The sequence below is a fragment of the Polyodon spathula genome, chromosome 6 (genome assembly GCF_017654505.1).
Source record: "Polyodon spathula isolate WHYD16114869_AA chromosome 6, ASM1765450v1, whole genome shotgun sequence".
NCBI classification, from domain to species: Eukaryota; Metazoa; Chordata; class Actinopteri; order Acipenseriformes; family Polyodontidae; genus Polyodon; species Polyodon spathula.
The window spans coordinates 55998566-56013587 of record NC_054539.1 but is presented as its reverse complement, the minus strand read 5'-3'; the positions used below and the strand labels follow the sequence as shown (position 1 = coordinate 56013587).

General features: G+C 35.3%; 1 protein-coding gene across 1 annotated transcript; it reads right to left on the bottom strand.

The window, feature by feature from the left end:
* Window positions 1–2111: 2111 nt before the first annotated feature.
* Window positions 2112–8443, bottom strand: LOC121317363 (protein FAM162B-like). The gene is made up of 4 exons (XM_041253214.1): window positions 8118–8443; window positions 6651–6759; window positions 2951–3059; window positions 2112–2702 (listed from the first exon to the last, which is right to left on the bottom strand). Exons 1-4 carry the CDS (start codon window positions 8266–8268, stop codon window positions 2619–2621), a joined length of 453 nt encoding a protein of 150 aa, XP_041109148.1. The 5' UTR covers window positions 8269–8443; the 3' UTR covers window positions 2112–2618.
* Between the last annotated feature and the right edge of the window lie 6579 nt (window positions 8444–15022).

The window sequence follows — 15022 nt, the reverse complement described above, 5'->3', positions numbered from 1 at the left end:
TAGTTAAAAATAAAAACATCCTCACAAGTTAGTTTTATTAATGGGGTCCTAAGTTTCATGTTTGTAGAAAACTGCATCTTTCATAAAATCACAAACTGCAGAAATAGTTTTGTACAAAATACATGTACAGTATGCCACAGGCCAGAGAAAGTTAAATTTTATGTGATAAAGATTAGCTGATAATTCCTTCAAAAATATGTGTACATTCATGTCTACATTTTCTAATATTTTTTTCATGTTTCTACATTTCTTTTCAATGAAAATGTGTGCTGTGTGTAAATTTTGTATTTTTCTTTTGAGCACTGTTGCTGGTAGCAACCACAAAACGACAGATCTCCAAAAACTTTGATTGCTTTACCTACAAATTTGTATTGGTTCAGAACATTTAAATGAAAAGAGGGCTGCCTCATTCTGGACTGTAAGGTTGCTAATTTCTGTTACCTTGTATTTGTAATAAAGCAATCAAAACCCCATAATCAGTAACATTTTACTAAGAAATGTTAAAGTACCATAGAACAATTAAAAACAAAATTCTCTTGCACAAACCTTTTGCTACTAAATAATAAATGTAATAAATGATGCATCTCATGTGCTTCCCATACATCACAGTACGTCATCTGAGATTCCAGGCCAAATTTTGATCATGGCACAAAGCAAATGATATACTGTTGCAAGCAAAAGTATTGGTACCCTATGCTTATACCATAATTCAAGGTACGGTAACATATTAGTGTCAAACATTTAGTAAACTTTAACCACTTTTTAAAAAGAAAAGTAAAATGTAGTTTTAAACTAAAGCTCAAGAGAAACGATAACAATCTGACAGAGCACAAATGCCTGGCAGTTCAGAGGTGCTGTGTTAACACCAGCAGAATACGGTAACCGCAGTTTCATGCAGCAGTTGGGATTAAAAAAAAAAAAAAAAATGCTTAAAATGAAACATTGCATTTAAAAATAAAAATACACAATGTTTGTGTGTTACACACTTGCCATTAACAAAATGCCATGGGAACTTTAAATAAAGAAAGTAATTATAACGAAGGGCTGAAACGCAGCAAAAGGTCACTCCTCTCAATTTAAAAAAAGGTAGGTAAAAGTGTAAAGGTTAGCGTTGTGGTGTTGTATACCATATACTGTGCTTGCCCGGGCATGCACAAATTATTTTGTCTCGGAAAACAAGGAAACAGCCATCTGAAAGGGGTATGATGTACATTATTTGGCCCATAAAGTTGTTGTTTTATTTATATATTCATTCATATGTTCATTCACTGTTAGGCAAATGTATGTGACTTTAACGGATAAGAAACAAATTGGGTTATCTAAAACTAAACGGTGATTTGTGCTGTAGTCAACTGCAGCAATCGCAGCATAACCATTTTCTGGAGTTTCCACTTTCTGGTCTTACATCGCATTAAGCTGAAAAAAATGTCTGTCAACTCCAATAAACCAAGTTTTTCACCTCTCAAATCGTAGTGCGCTAAGATGAACATATTTTATATATCGTTTGTTGCATCTTCTTTAGCAGCCATATCTATAACAGATATATTCGGTTACGGTATTTACCTTCAGGAATTTGAGGATGATTTAATCATTTTCTGAATAATAGCTATTTATTTATGAAGTTAAACTTTTGCTTTCTGCGGCCAATCATTAGCTTTATATATGAATTACACAACATACCACCTTGACTTTAGTTCAGTGGCCTTGGTGCCCTCTACAAATAAGTGTATGAACTGAAGACAATTTTGGCCTTGCCCTTTTTGTTGCTAATTTAGAGCCTTGCTAATATTCCTGATGCTTCTAAATTTTTCTTTAATTCTTTGGCTGTTAATCCAACTCCTTTGTCTTGACCATTAAAAAGTTATTCAACAAATGTTGGAAATAATTATCTCTTTTACTGGCTATTGACTTTATAATGCAGTTTAGTTACTGTGTAATGGTTTTCAATCAATGAATATAATTTTAAATGAGTTCTGTAACAATTTTACAGACTTAATGTAAAGGTGCCAATACCTTTGTCAAATATTTGAAATTGCTTAAATTTATTTATTTTGTTTTAAGATTGTTAAACTACCACAGATTGTGTAATTTGGTGTCTGTCATATTAATTAGTGGCTAATGTTCTAAATACTTGTATGTAGCATGTTGTCTTGAATTATAGCACTTTATATTTGTGTATCTAAAACAGTATCTGGTTGACCAGTTGTTGACAGTGCTAGAGTACTTTGAGTGACTTTGCTATGGCTACTGTCCATAAGACCATTTTTCAGCTTAACAACTTGATGATTTGGTCATTCAGGGTTCTGATGTATAGGGTAACTGTGTTTGCATTTCACCTTGTACTGTGACCAAAATGTGACCATTATTTCTTGTGGAAACTCAACATCATCTTATATCCTTGAATTATAATACAAAAATCGAGGTATCAAAAAGGTTTTGCAGCAGCCTTTTAGCCTTCTAGCTTTTATTTATCCATAGTAATTATAGTCTAGGATATCCCCCAATAAAATAACATACTGTATACTGTAAATGTGAACAATTTAAGGAAGTGGTTCTCCATAACATTCAGTGACAAACGCGCTGTTTTAAGGTCTCTTGGAAGCAGCGGCCAATGCAATCTACTGCTCACACAGCGCTTCTTTTCTCCATTTTGCTTTCTTTGCTAGATTACAGCTTGTCAGGGTTTCATGACGTCCGGCAGCCTGCAAGGTCAAGATTTAAAAAAACTATCATCATTTGAAGAACTTAAATAGTATAGTACACAAATTCAACTGAATTGGTTCAATGATATATAGCCTGGCCCACACACAAAAGTATGCAAGTTACAAAAAATGTTGTCCGTTTTGAGATCTAGACAGTTTTCTGCAGAAATTTCTGTACCATTGTGATGATGTGATCCCTGTGTGTGTGAAACATTTATTAAAAGGTATTCATGTTTCTTGTTTCATACCTGTTTACCGGATAAAATCATAGCGAAACAGGCAATCACAGTCATTCCTATCATTATGTAGCAGGTTTTCACTCGAGCCTTGTTTCTTGCAGCATTCAACATTTCAAACCTGCAAAAATAAAATTGGGGAAACACAAGCTTACTTTTTGAAACCTGGTAGGTTCCCTCTGTGATAACTGCAGCGATAATGCATGTAAAAACCTTCAAGATCTGAACTTGGGATTGAGTTTTAGTTCTACATCTAGGGACAACTTTTCTTTTTCTGTCCTACATATTTATACTACAGTGGAACATGTAATTAAGATCATACGTTTACAGTGTCAAGTCCATTGAACTCAATGTTAATAGACCTTCAATAGTAAGTCCACTCCACTATTGGAGCCCCATTTTGTTGATCCCTTGAGAGGTTCCAGTGATCATAATGGTCTTCATATGGAACTGGTTACAAGGTAATAAACCTCTTTAATGCATAGTCAAACACTCTTAAAGAGTAAGATGTTGCTACAACTGTTTAAATAACGTACCTGTAATTTCTTTGTTTCATTGTTAACATCCTGACAACTTTTTACACCTATAACTTTAAACTCTGTTTCAAAGCCACTGTAGTGCATTGGGGTTTGAGTTCTATTCTCTAAATCACTGCAGTAAGAGGGATTTAAAAAAAATAAATAAATAATCTCTCCGACTTTGTCATATTTGCGAAGTAGCCTTGAGATTGTCTTTTGCTTGCTGATCAACATCTACAAATAAAAGGGGATTTATTGTTTTCAACAGTGAAGATTTCACCCTATATACAGTTCTTCACAAAGGGCAGGGTAGTATGAAACGAAAACTTATACAAGCTGTCAGTCTAAAGAACATACAGCAAATAATGTCCCTTCTGAGAGCCGTCTGTTAAGAGTATTTTGTGCAGCTGTGCGGTGCATTTCCAGACTGGATTAGCCTATACAGCCTGAAGATAAGCAGGAAGTCGAGGTGTATCAGATTAGTCATGTTTTCCCATGTATTATGTTTATCGTGTAACCTAACATCGTTATAGCAATTTATATTGGGTTATGATAAACAGACCTGCCTTTAGCTGTTATGCAGAAACTATAAATGAAAGATACCAGATTTCTTCTTATCTCACTCATCAACTCTGATTTGTTTGCACAGATTTCTAACCAGTCTCTTCAAAGCAGCAGAGTATGTAAGCCTTGTAACAATGAACCCAGTTGCATGCCATAGAACTAGAAGTCTCATGAATATCAAAGTATCAAACCCTAAATAGTAGTCGACATTACAATCACAGAAACATCAAACACCTTTTTCTTGGTTTTCATAAAGTGGGACCGATTGAATACTTGCACTAATTCCTTCAAGTTTTGACCTACATTAAGTTAATTCATTAAGAACCCATACCAATAACATTAAACTAATCCATTCTCATTTAAAAATTATTGGTGCAACTGTGATTTAATCCACAGTAATTGAAATGTTAGTCTTTGGTAAAACAATGACAATTATTTAAAAACACCAGACCTTAAAATCAGTAGCATAAGGACAATATTGTGATTGTAATGGTTTTGGAAAGAAGAATTTCTCAAATGTTATATTTTTATTATTATATGAGAGTTAAAACAAATCTGTCATGGGAAACAATGTTGTGCTGTGATCCTATTTATTTATTTATTTATTTGCTTGTTTTTCTAATGTTCCCTTGTCATGTTACTGTTGTCTTTACAAATATTTATTGCACATCCCAGGGAAATGTGACTTACCAGAGGAGCTCAGTCACTCATTTTTGGGGGATTGAATATCAGCTGTCTGTGTTATGTTAGTTCCCACAGTCTTTAACCAATAAAATGTATTTATTTCTACCTCAAATAACCAGAGGACATTGCATTTCCAGAACTTGCCTTCTGAATCTAAGTTCAATAAACCTCAAACTCATAAACTTATCCTTGAAGATTGAGTTTGCGTGAACAAAGTCTGTCTATTGAGTGTGATTGTACAGTATGCAATTCTGGATTCTCAACATTGCTGCACAGTACCATTTAACGCAGGAAGAAGCAGCTCTTTAAGTATTATAAAGGAAATGTGCTGTAATGAAACACATAACACATTATGGTTTTTTAAACCATAACACCCAACCACAGATGTTTTAATAGTCAAGACAATCTGTAATTTATTAATTCCCAGAACGGTAAGGGATTTCAGACTTTCCAACTTTTGACATTTACATTAATTCATATTTTATTTATGAAGAACATAAGTATTGGAACAGTACTGGGTGGTTTTCTCAATTTGTTCGACGGTAGACTGCATATAGACTGCTACTGTATTAAGACCTGTACCTAATTTGGGGTTGGGACCACTTTTGCCCTAATCACAGCCTTGACACAATGTGGCATAGACTCTACAAGGTGCCGAGAGGTGGCTTGAGGTATCTTAATGTATTTAGTCCTTAATATTTCATGCAATTGGTGGAGACAGGTAGGCAGAGGATTGTAATGATGAATACATCATCCCAAAAAGAATCATTGCAATTGAGATCCTGGGAATGGGGTGGCTATGCAAGACGCCTTTTAGGGAGACCTGATCCACATATATGCATAATGTATCATTCATTCAGCCTGTCACAGTAATCAACAGACTTAGGGTATAGCATAGGCTGACAGGATTTTTAAAGCTCAGAACTGGAACACATTGTTAAATAATTGATAAGACTAATTAAAACATTTAAATATAGGCTATTGTAGTGGCTATTTAAAAAACACACACACACACACACACACACACACATATATATATATATATATATATATATATATATATATATATATATATATATATATATATATATAATTTAAAAAAAAAAAGGTACTAGAGTAATCATGAACATTTTAATAAAATGATTAACGCAGGCAGACGCACATATTCCTCAGTGCGCCGTGCATTTTCATTTAGTTTATATTCAAAATGAATCTACAATCGTGTGCAATACTGTAATTGTGTAGCTGTTCAGGTCAGCCAGAGCAGCGTGAGGTTGCAAACATCCAAATCCACCAGGTTAAACCACATCAACAACATACCAATATACAGAGCCTCATGCAGCGAGGAAAAAAGAAAAAAGAAAAATGTAAATGTTTTTTATTTTTCTTAAAAATATTTCCCAACATAAAACCAATGTCACCTTACAATAATTGATTCAGAGTTTCAGTGTTTAAAAATAAAATATGAAATAGAACAAAATTTCAATGTACCATTTGTAATTCGGTAATATGAGAGAATTGGTCAGGGGTCTGAATACTTTTGCAAGGCACTGTATATATATGTATATATTTGCACTTCTGCATTTTTCGTTTTTCTTTTTTTTTTTTCCCTCACTGCATGAGGCTCTATATATTGATGTTGTTGATGTGGTTTAACCTGGTGGATCTGGATGCTTGCAACCTCACGCTGCCCTGGCACCTGCCCGGGACCTTTGATGGAAAACTGGGACGTCTAGTCACCCTAGTACAGCATGTCCTAATAAAGTGGCCAGGCAATGTACACCTTTAAAAATATATATATCTAAGATGAGAATTTAATTAAAAACAAGGGGTTAAAGTGAAATAGCTATCGGGCATAATATTTTGTCATCCCTCCCCCACCGAAACCTGTTCCTGATTAATCACTAGGTAACAGCTGACCACAGAAGAAAAAGCAGATGACTCACGACACAGTGGCAGGTATGTCTTCTTCTGTTTTGAAACGGCCTGACCACAGGAAGATTTTTTTGTCAAATCTGGATGGTTTGTAGCCTGGAACTCTCTGTGTCCTGTGAACTGAGACCAAGAAACAAGGCTCATGGTTAATAATTTCAAATAAATAAATATATCATTGTTATTACTGAGACAGTGAGTACATTGTGTGTACAGATGTCATTTTGTGCAGTTTGGGGGGTCCTGGCTGCTTAAACTGCAAAATGATTTTTGTTTTAATTGTAAAAAAAGGAAGATTGTACTCAGATTCTACTATTAAACATAAAGTATATATTTTTACTTTAGGGGAATGTAAACATATCTTTATCAGTGATAGGTTGATCGCAGAAACATTTATTATTATTATTATTACAAACCCCACTGCCAGTGTTTTATAGTGGCCAAAATATAGGTTCTGGGGATTTATATTATTATCCACTTCCAGTCTGTCTGAACTGTGACCTGTTACTTTCCAGCCTAACTAACCAGCTCCTGTGACAAAAAAACAAAACACACCAAATGCATAGAATAAAGCAACTGTCACTGTTGCCTCCCATTTCAAAGCTGTACTGCAATGCATGGTTTAGCATGTCATAATAGCTCCAGGTTTGCCACACAAGTGAGTACGGCCTATTAACTCACACGTTTGGTAAAGGAAATGTTTTTATACAACGCGTTTGAGAAAGAATACAGGATGAAATCAAAAGCAACTATTTTTCAGGATGTTGATTATAGCATTGCAGTAGTAGCCAATGGCAATTAATCACATAATATTTAGATATTTTTAGTTTTATTTGGGCTACTAAACCTACTTTTGGAGTTTGAGGAACTCTGTATCGTAGTTTGACGTGGTATTGTCTGCTTGCATAAGATAGCATGAGAAAGTGTGAATACCACAGAATTGTGTTTTAAAACCATATATAATAATTATAAAAACTAAAATATTTAGCGACAAAGTTTGTGTATTTGTGTTTGGTTACTATACTCATTCACATTTAAAATTGTGTCTAGTCAGTTGTGTTGAGTTTTTATTCTCTGCATTAAACAAAAAAAAACATTCTTTATTGTCTTTGTCATTTCCCAAAAACATATTTTTAGAGTAAAATGTAGAACAAATATCCCACCCAGTCATTCTGCATTGGTAGTAAATGCATAAGCTTGAGCTCACTGAAATAATTAGCAACCATTTTAAAAGGAGACAAATATTTATTAATGGAGTTATTTTATAAGAAAGCTGTGTGAGTGGAGTAAATCAGGCAATAAACATCCCATACCAAAACACTATTACTTCCCTGTTCATTTTTATAACCTTTTTATAAATGGTACTGTAATGGAAAGGCTTTGTTCATAAAGGTCAAATTGAAAAACTTAACTTTAAGCAAATTTACCCTAAATGAAATACTGTGCATGCAAACTGCATTAAGTAAAAAAAAAATACCTACCTGGGTGTGGCATTGCAGCTTTGTTTGCCAGACGGGTGTAGGGCTTCACTGCATTTCCAGTACACAGATGTTTCTGACATTCATGTTTCTTAGCCCTGGTGAACAGCTTGAATATGTTCAAGTCACGTCTGCTTTGAGTTGCACAGAACATGACTGCAGCCCTTTCTCCCAACAGGACAGAGATGTGAGCTTTGCATATATAGCCCCGGTCATTGACACATTACATCATTACAGACCTCAATTAAATTACAATGGGGACCCGTCCCTTTGACAAGAAGACAGAGCAACTCATTATAGTCCGTCCATTGACTGAAACGGCAGCAGATCTAAACACAGCCACTGTTATGATCAATAAAATAGGGTAATAAATGTACAAAGGATATGAAAAACTAACATCTCTTACAATGTGTCAGTGCTTACAGTTATAAAACTAATAAACAACTAACAAGCCCCTCAGTTGAATGCCTGAGTTCTGGTGCAATTTGGAGTAAAAATGTTTGGAGAGTCAAGCCCATTGTCTTTATATTTCACATCACCTGTATGTGTTGCTGGGTTTTCTGTTTGCAGTTAAGAAAAGTAGGTTTTTCATGTCCTATAGAGATTGTGCTGTACTAACTGCTGTGCCGCATGTCTTTTTATCTGACTGTCTGTTCTGAAAATGGTTGCAGGCTGCTTTTAATGGCCATTACCGTGCAACCAGATGCTAAAGTAAATGGATTCTGAGTCTTCTATCAATTCATGAAAAAGATGTAGAACACATTTATAACACTTGTTTTTGTTAAGCAAAAAGCATCCATGACATGTCGTCTATAATATGAAAAGGCTGTATTTCCCTGTTGAAAGTATGTTTCAGTCACAATGTGTAAGACGACAGAGCTGAAATATTTTGATACAAGCCTTACAATAAATAAAATACCATGTCTGTAACATAACAATATGCATTATTACTGTGTGCTAAATGATGGATGTGTCATTGTGGCAAAGTGCCCGCCCCTGTGTGTATTTTGTGTTATGTCTTGTGTTTTAATTTTGGTGTATAGTCATTGATACACGGGATATAAACGGGTCTGTGTAACACAAGTGTTGAAAATGTATATTTGTATTTTGTCACGAGGATTTCACAGCTCTTCACGTGCAAGTAAAACGTAATAATATGTGAGCATGGGGAATTGCACGTTATTAATTCACGTGCAGTTGTACCGAGACTCCAGTTGAATGATTGAGTAGCAATCAAGTCTTGGTACAGCTGCATAAAAGCAGCATGTTTTCACCCACTCAGGGTTGTGTGTTTGGTGAGTGGAGAACAAGATAGGAGACAGAGGTAATAAGAATAACAATAATAATATTAGTAGTTGTAGTTAAATATCTGCTCACCGTGTTTTGTTTAGCCCGTTTTGTCTGTTTGTTTTGGCGAATGTGTCGTGTCCTGTTTTTGTTTGTTATAACCGTTTGTTTCTGTTCATTCATTAAATGCTGAGCGAGACCATTCGCTCGGCTCCACCAAACTCCACCTCTCTCATTGTTTATTTTCCTGTTTCTGGTCAGACGTCCCCCACTCCGGCTGTCTTTGTGACAGTAATACATAAAACATTTTGTTTATTTTGATATAAAGATCTGTTCTTAACAAGTATGTAATCTGTCTGGGATTTGTTGCACCACAGTAACTGGTTTAGCAGCATTGATATTTGTAAATATGGCACAAAGCCAGCAGGAAACAGCAGTGGGTCATGGTAAACTAACTAGAAAGGGCTGCACTTCCACTAGCAATCAAAACACTAAAACTACATCATACTGTTTTTCATAACCTGTGTAGAGCAAAGGCCCTATTTTAAAGGAGTGCTACACAGTTAAATGTTTTGGATTGGTAGAGTTGCACTTTAAGGTCAGAAGGACTGCCATGAACAACACTGCACTGAACATTGAGGAAATGATTATCTATTCAGGGAAACCAAGATATTTAGCAAGTCATTTGAGTGAGATTATCCAGCAGCAAACTCCCCAACTCCAGTTGTACTGCTTTCTTAGAAACATTTTATGAGATGTCTTGCTCATTAAAATATTTAGCACATTTTTATAGTGAAGATGATTATCTATTCAGGGATACCAAAATATTTCGTAAGAGTCTCAGTGAGGAAAAATGAGCAATAAAGTTATTTGCTGTTTCCATAATTTGTGTTGTTACATTATCTATCTATGTATCTCTAACCACTAAACTAAAGTCAAGGTGGTATGTTGTGTAATTCATATATAAAGCTAATGATTGGCCAGAGAAAGCAAAGGTTTAACTTCATAATAGCTATTTATTTATTCAGAAAATGATTAAATCATCCTCACACTCCTGAAGGTACATAATGTAACCGAATATATCTGGGATAGATATGGCTACTAAATAAGATGCAACAAACGATATATAAAATATGTTCGTGTTCGCTTTAGGCGCACTATGATTTGAGAGGTGAAAGACTTGGTTTATTTATTAAGTATATTAATATATATATATATATATATATATTATATTATATATATATATATATATATATATATATATATATATATATATATATATATATATATATATGGCACATATTGACCGTGGTATTTGACTACTTTTGCTTTTGAATCTTTGAATTAATAATTGTTCTACCCTTTATTTCCTGTACCCATTAATGGCAGCGGGTTTCAGACCATTCTTTGATTAATCAATTAATTTCAGACACAAGGTGAGTAAATTTGTTGTATTAACACTGCAAGGATTGAAATATTTTGCTCAAAGCATTATGTTCTACACCACGCTTAGGAGGCTTAGCAAGCTTCTTTGGTTTTAAAAGACTAGTATATTATGTTCATATAAATAAATACACCATTCTGACCAGGTGTTGGCTTTGAATAATTTCTTGTTCAACAAAATGAAAAAAAAATGGAACATCTTGATTTGAACACCTGTTTGAACTATAAACACATGACTGATGACAAACATTGATAAAGTACGGTGTTGTTGTTCTTTAATAAGTACATACTGAATGTACCACTGCACTGTTGATATGTTTATACTGTATGAGGGAGAGCTATACTGTCTATAAATGAATTAGGTCTATGTGTTTGCCAATAGCAAAGATGTTAGTGGTTAATAAAAATAAATCCTGTTATGATTAAAACTGGCAAACAGTGCCTTAGAACGGCAGCCATTCTAAGGGGCAGCCAGTCTAAGAGCCACACATCCAGGGGCAGTCAGAGCGAGGACAGGTAGTGAGGACCTTTTCCAAATCTCTCCCATTGGCTACTAGAGGCCTCATTCCTACTCTGACACCTAACGTCTGGATCCCCTGGATAAAGCGGGATCACTCGTTCTCCACTCCTAGAATGAACACTGGGAAATACTTGCTGCAGATGCCGTTACTAACTCCTCCTCCACGTACGTTTCCTGCTACAAATTTGAAAATCTCCTTTTTCAATTGTCGTTCTCGCACTAACAAATCCTTGCTTCTCAATTTTTTAAATTTGGATCAAAGTGATCTGGATTTTGAAATCATACATTTTGTGATCGAGATTACTTTTATCTGGATCATTTTGATACGGTTTTTCAGAAAATGTCACTGCTGGATTACATTTATCCAGGTAACAAATATTATCATGATTACGAAATCCAGTTTTTTGAAGTAGGCTAGTTCTTTTTTTTTTTTTTTTTTTTAAAGAAGACTTTATTTACCATATTTTCCTAATTTAACAAAATAAATACGATCGCGGTAATAATTATTAATACACAACTTTATTTATTTTTTAACAAAATCTAAATCACTTTTAATGTTAGTGCACATATAACACATGCAAATAATGGTTATTTTATTTATGCCTACTTAGCAGAAATTAAATAACTCAATCTAAATTGAATTAAAAAATAAAACTTTTGAAAAAAGGATTGGTTTTTAGAAATCTTCATCGTCTTCCTCGTCGGTCGGGAGTCCAGCATCTCTCAGACGAGCTTTAAGGAGGCATGTGTGAAGGCGTATGCTTTTTTTATTAAAACTATACCACTAAATACGTGTTTTCCTTTATGCTTGTATGGATATAAAATCTAAATAGATATGTAAATATTATAACACTTTATTTTGACATATAGCGTGTTTTTGCTATGACAATTCAAATAAATTATCGATGTTCTATGGTCCTTTAAAAGCTAAATCCACCTCCACAGTAGGATCACAATAACCCGGGTATTTCGGATCAATGTAATCCTGATCGCTTTAAATTCTGAAAAAACCCAATCGCAACATTTAACCGCCATTAAAAGTGCGATGGGATTACCAAAGTCAAATCCGGATCACAGTAACCCTGATCGCATTTCGATGTTTTAAAAAACCCAATTGCACAACATAATCCAGAAATGCGGATATCCGATTACCAAAGTTTTGAAAAACCGGCTCCAAGGGTCTTGACACCTCAAATCTCTCCATCTCAGATCTCTCTCTCTCTCTCTCTCTCTCTCTCTCTCTCTCTGACCATTTCTTAATCACTGCTAATATTAATCTTCCTGTTCCTTCCTCTGCTACTGATACTGTTATTTCCTTCCCTCCCAAGAATCTGGTGAATCCTCTGGAACTCTCAGAATGTGTCTCTTCATCCCCTCTAATTGGTACTCTCCGGTCCTCAGTTGATGATGATGGGGTGACCCTCTACAACGCCACTCTTGCCCTGCTTACAAACAATGGTCAAGATCGAAACTGCGCATGGTACACACTTGCCTGTTCAGCTTTGTGGCTCCAATTCTCTGGAACTTTCTTCCATTGTCGCTTGCTTTAAACCAGCTTTCAAGACCCACTTGTTCTCTCTTGCTTTCCATGCTCTTTAACCCTTGTATCTGTTATTAGCTGTTGTGTTGCTACTTCTCTCTCTCTCTCTCTCTCTCTCTCTCTCTCTCTCTCTCTCTCTCCTCCTCTCTCTCTCTCTCGTCTCTCTCGCTCGCTCAGGAGAAGCCAGAGAGAGAGAAGAGGAGCACGCAGGAGCAGAGGGAGAGGGAGGAGCTCTCTCTCTCTCACTCCCTCTCTCCTCTCTCTCCCTGTCGCTCTGTCTCTCTCTCTCTCTCTCTCTCTCTCTATCAACAATGTTTTAGAATTCTTATATCCTAGCCCTGTATTTCATGTATTATACATTTTTCATGGTAATATATATATATATATATATATATATATATATATATATATATATATATATATATATATATATTTTTTTTTTTTTTACACTATTGAAAATCTTGAATTATCTATATAAAATATTGATTGATTGATTGAAAGTGAGGTTAAAATTGTTACAAATATTTCAATACTGAAGATCTGAATGAGGTTTATCCTGCATTGGTTCTTTTGAAAAGGTGGGCCAGTGACATCTTTAAAGTAAAAGATCAATAAACAGCGTGTAGACTCAAAGTAGTCATTACACAGCACACTAGTTCACCATGCAGTGAGTCATTATGGAACTCAATCAGCAGATTCTTCAGATGTGATCAATATCTAAGTAGAGTCAGTTTCAGTATTTATTCCAATAGACCTAAATCTACAGGCCTGAACTTGATGTGGGCGCTATAGTGGGAGCTATATTTAAAAATAAAAAATCTCCCTCTCACACAGTTAACCCTTCCATACATGACATATTTTTTAAATAGCTGAAAAAAGTAATTTTGGACAATAAAAAAAGAATCCCATTGCTTTACATGGGGAAAAATCCTCATATGAAGCTATCATGAATTTGCGTGCTGCATCAATCTCAGTTGTGCTGCAAATTGTGATTTCGTATCACCGCATTGAGAACATGTGGATCCCACATGTTGTGTTTTTCCATCAGGTGTGCGAACTGTGTAAGACCTCGGTGATGCATCTCTGTCAGAACAACTGCAGGTTTTCACTTCTCATCACACCTGATTCGTACTCGCTGTCCCTTCTGAATGACCGGTAACTCCTGTGTGTGCCTATCATTGAAGTGCTTCTGCGTGAACAGCCTTGTTTTCAGATCAATCTTGTGCTCAGGTTTTAACAGCATTGTTGATGCTGGTACCTTGGATTTCAATCTGTGTCCCATAAGTAACTATGCAGAGGAAAATTCAATTCCATCCACAGGTGTGCTCCTGTACTCTACGGCTCTCCACCACTTTCTTGGGCTTTCTTCAGTAAGTTGTCTACTGTCTGAACAGTCCTTTCTGCTGGAGTGTTGGATGATAGGAATCCAGGACAAGTGTTTGAATTTCCAGTTGACTGCAAACCTTTTGAACTCTGAGCTTGAAAACTGTGTTGCATTATTAGAAATTATCACTTCTGGTATACCATGTCTGGCAAACATTAACTTCATGTCTATGATGATGGTCTTGCTTGTAGTCTCACTAGGTTTTGATATTTCTGTGAATTTAGAATAACAGTCCACACATAACAAATAATCAGACCTGTCAAACTGGAAGAGGTCAACTCCTATTTTTGCCCAAGGTCTGTCAGGTATGTCATGAGGTAGCAGAGGCTCTTTAAAATTGTTGTTTTTGTTTCTGTTGCAAAGAGCACATTGTGAAACTAGATCTTCAATCTGCGTGGACATCCCAGCCAATACAAAATATACTGTGCCATGTTTACATTTTACTATGCCTAGGTGGGCTTCATGTATTTTCTGAAGCATTTTCTGCCTCATTTGTTGTGGGACTGTCATCTAACAGTTCTTAATTTTTTTGGTTATTTTTTTCTTTGTCTGTATGCCATCCATTTAGCACAACTTCTTTGAGCTTCTGTAATGTTAAGTCTTTGTCAGTGGCTGCCTGGACCTCTTGTAGTTTCTCTGTTGAGATGAGTAGTTGAGTTACAATCAGTAGATCAAAGTATATAAAAGATCCTCTTCAACATGCCTAACTGCAAGCACATAGAGTGACCCAACAT

Excerpts from the sequence above, each read along its gene's own strand:
- LOC121317363 (XM_041253214.1), bottom strand. The coding sequence starts at position 8,268 with ATGTTCTGTGCAACTCAAAGCAGACGTGACTTGAACATATTCAAGCTG. Across the intron at positions 3,060-6,650 it reads GACATACCTGCCACTGTGTC|GTTTGAAATGTTGAATGCTG; the intron begins GTGAGTCATCTG and ends TTATTTTTGCAG. Across the intron at positions 2,703-2,950 it reads TGATTTTATCCGGTAAACAG|GCTGCCGGACGTCATGAAAC; the intron begins GTATGAAACAAG and ends TTGACCTTGCAG.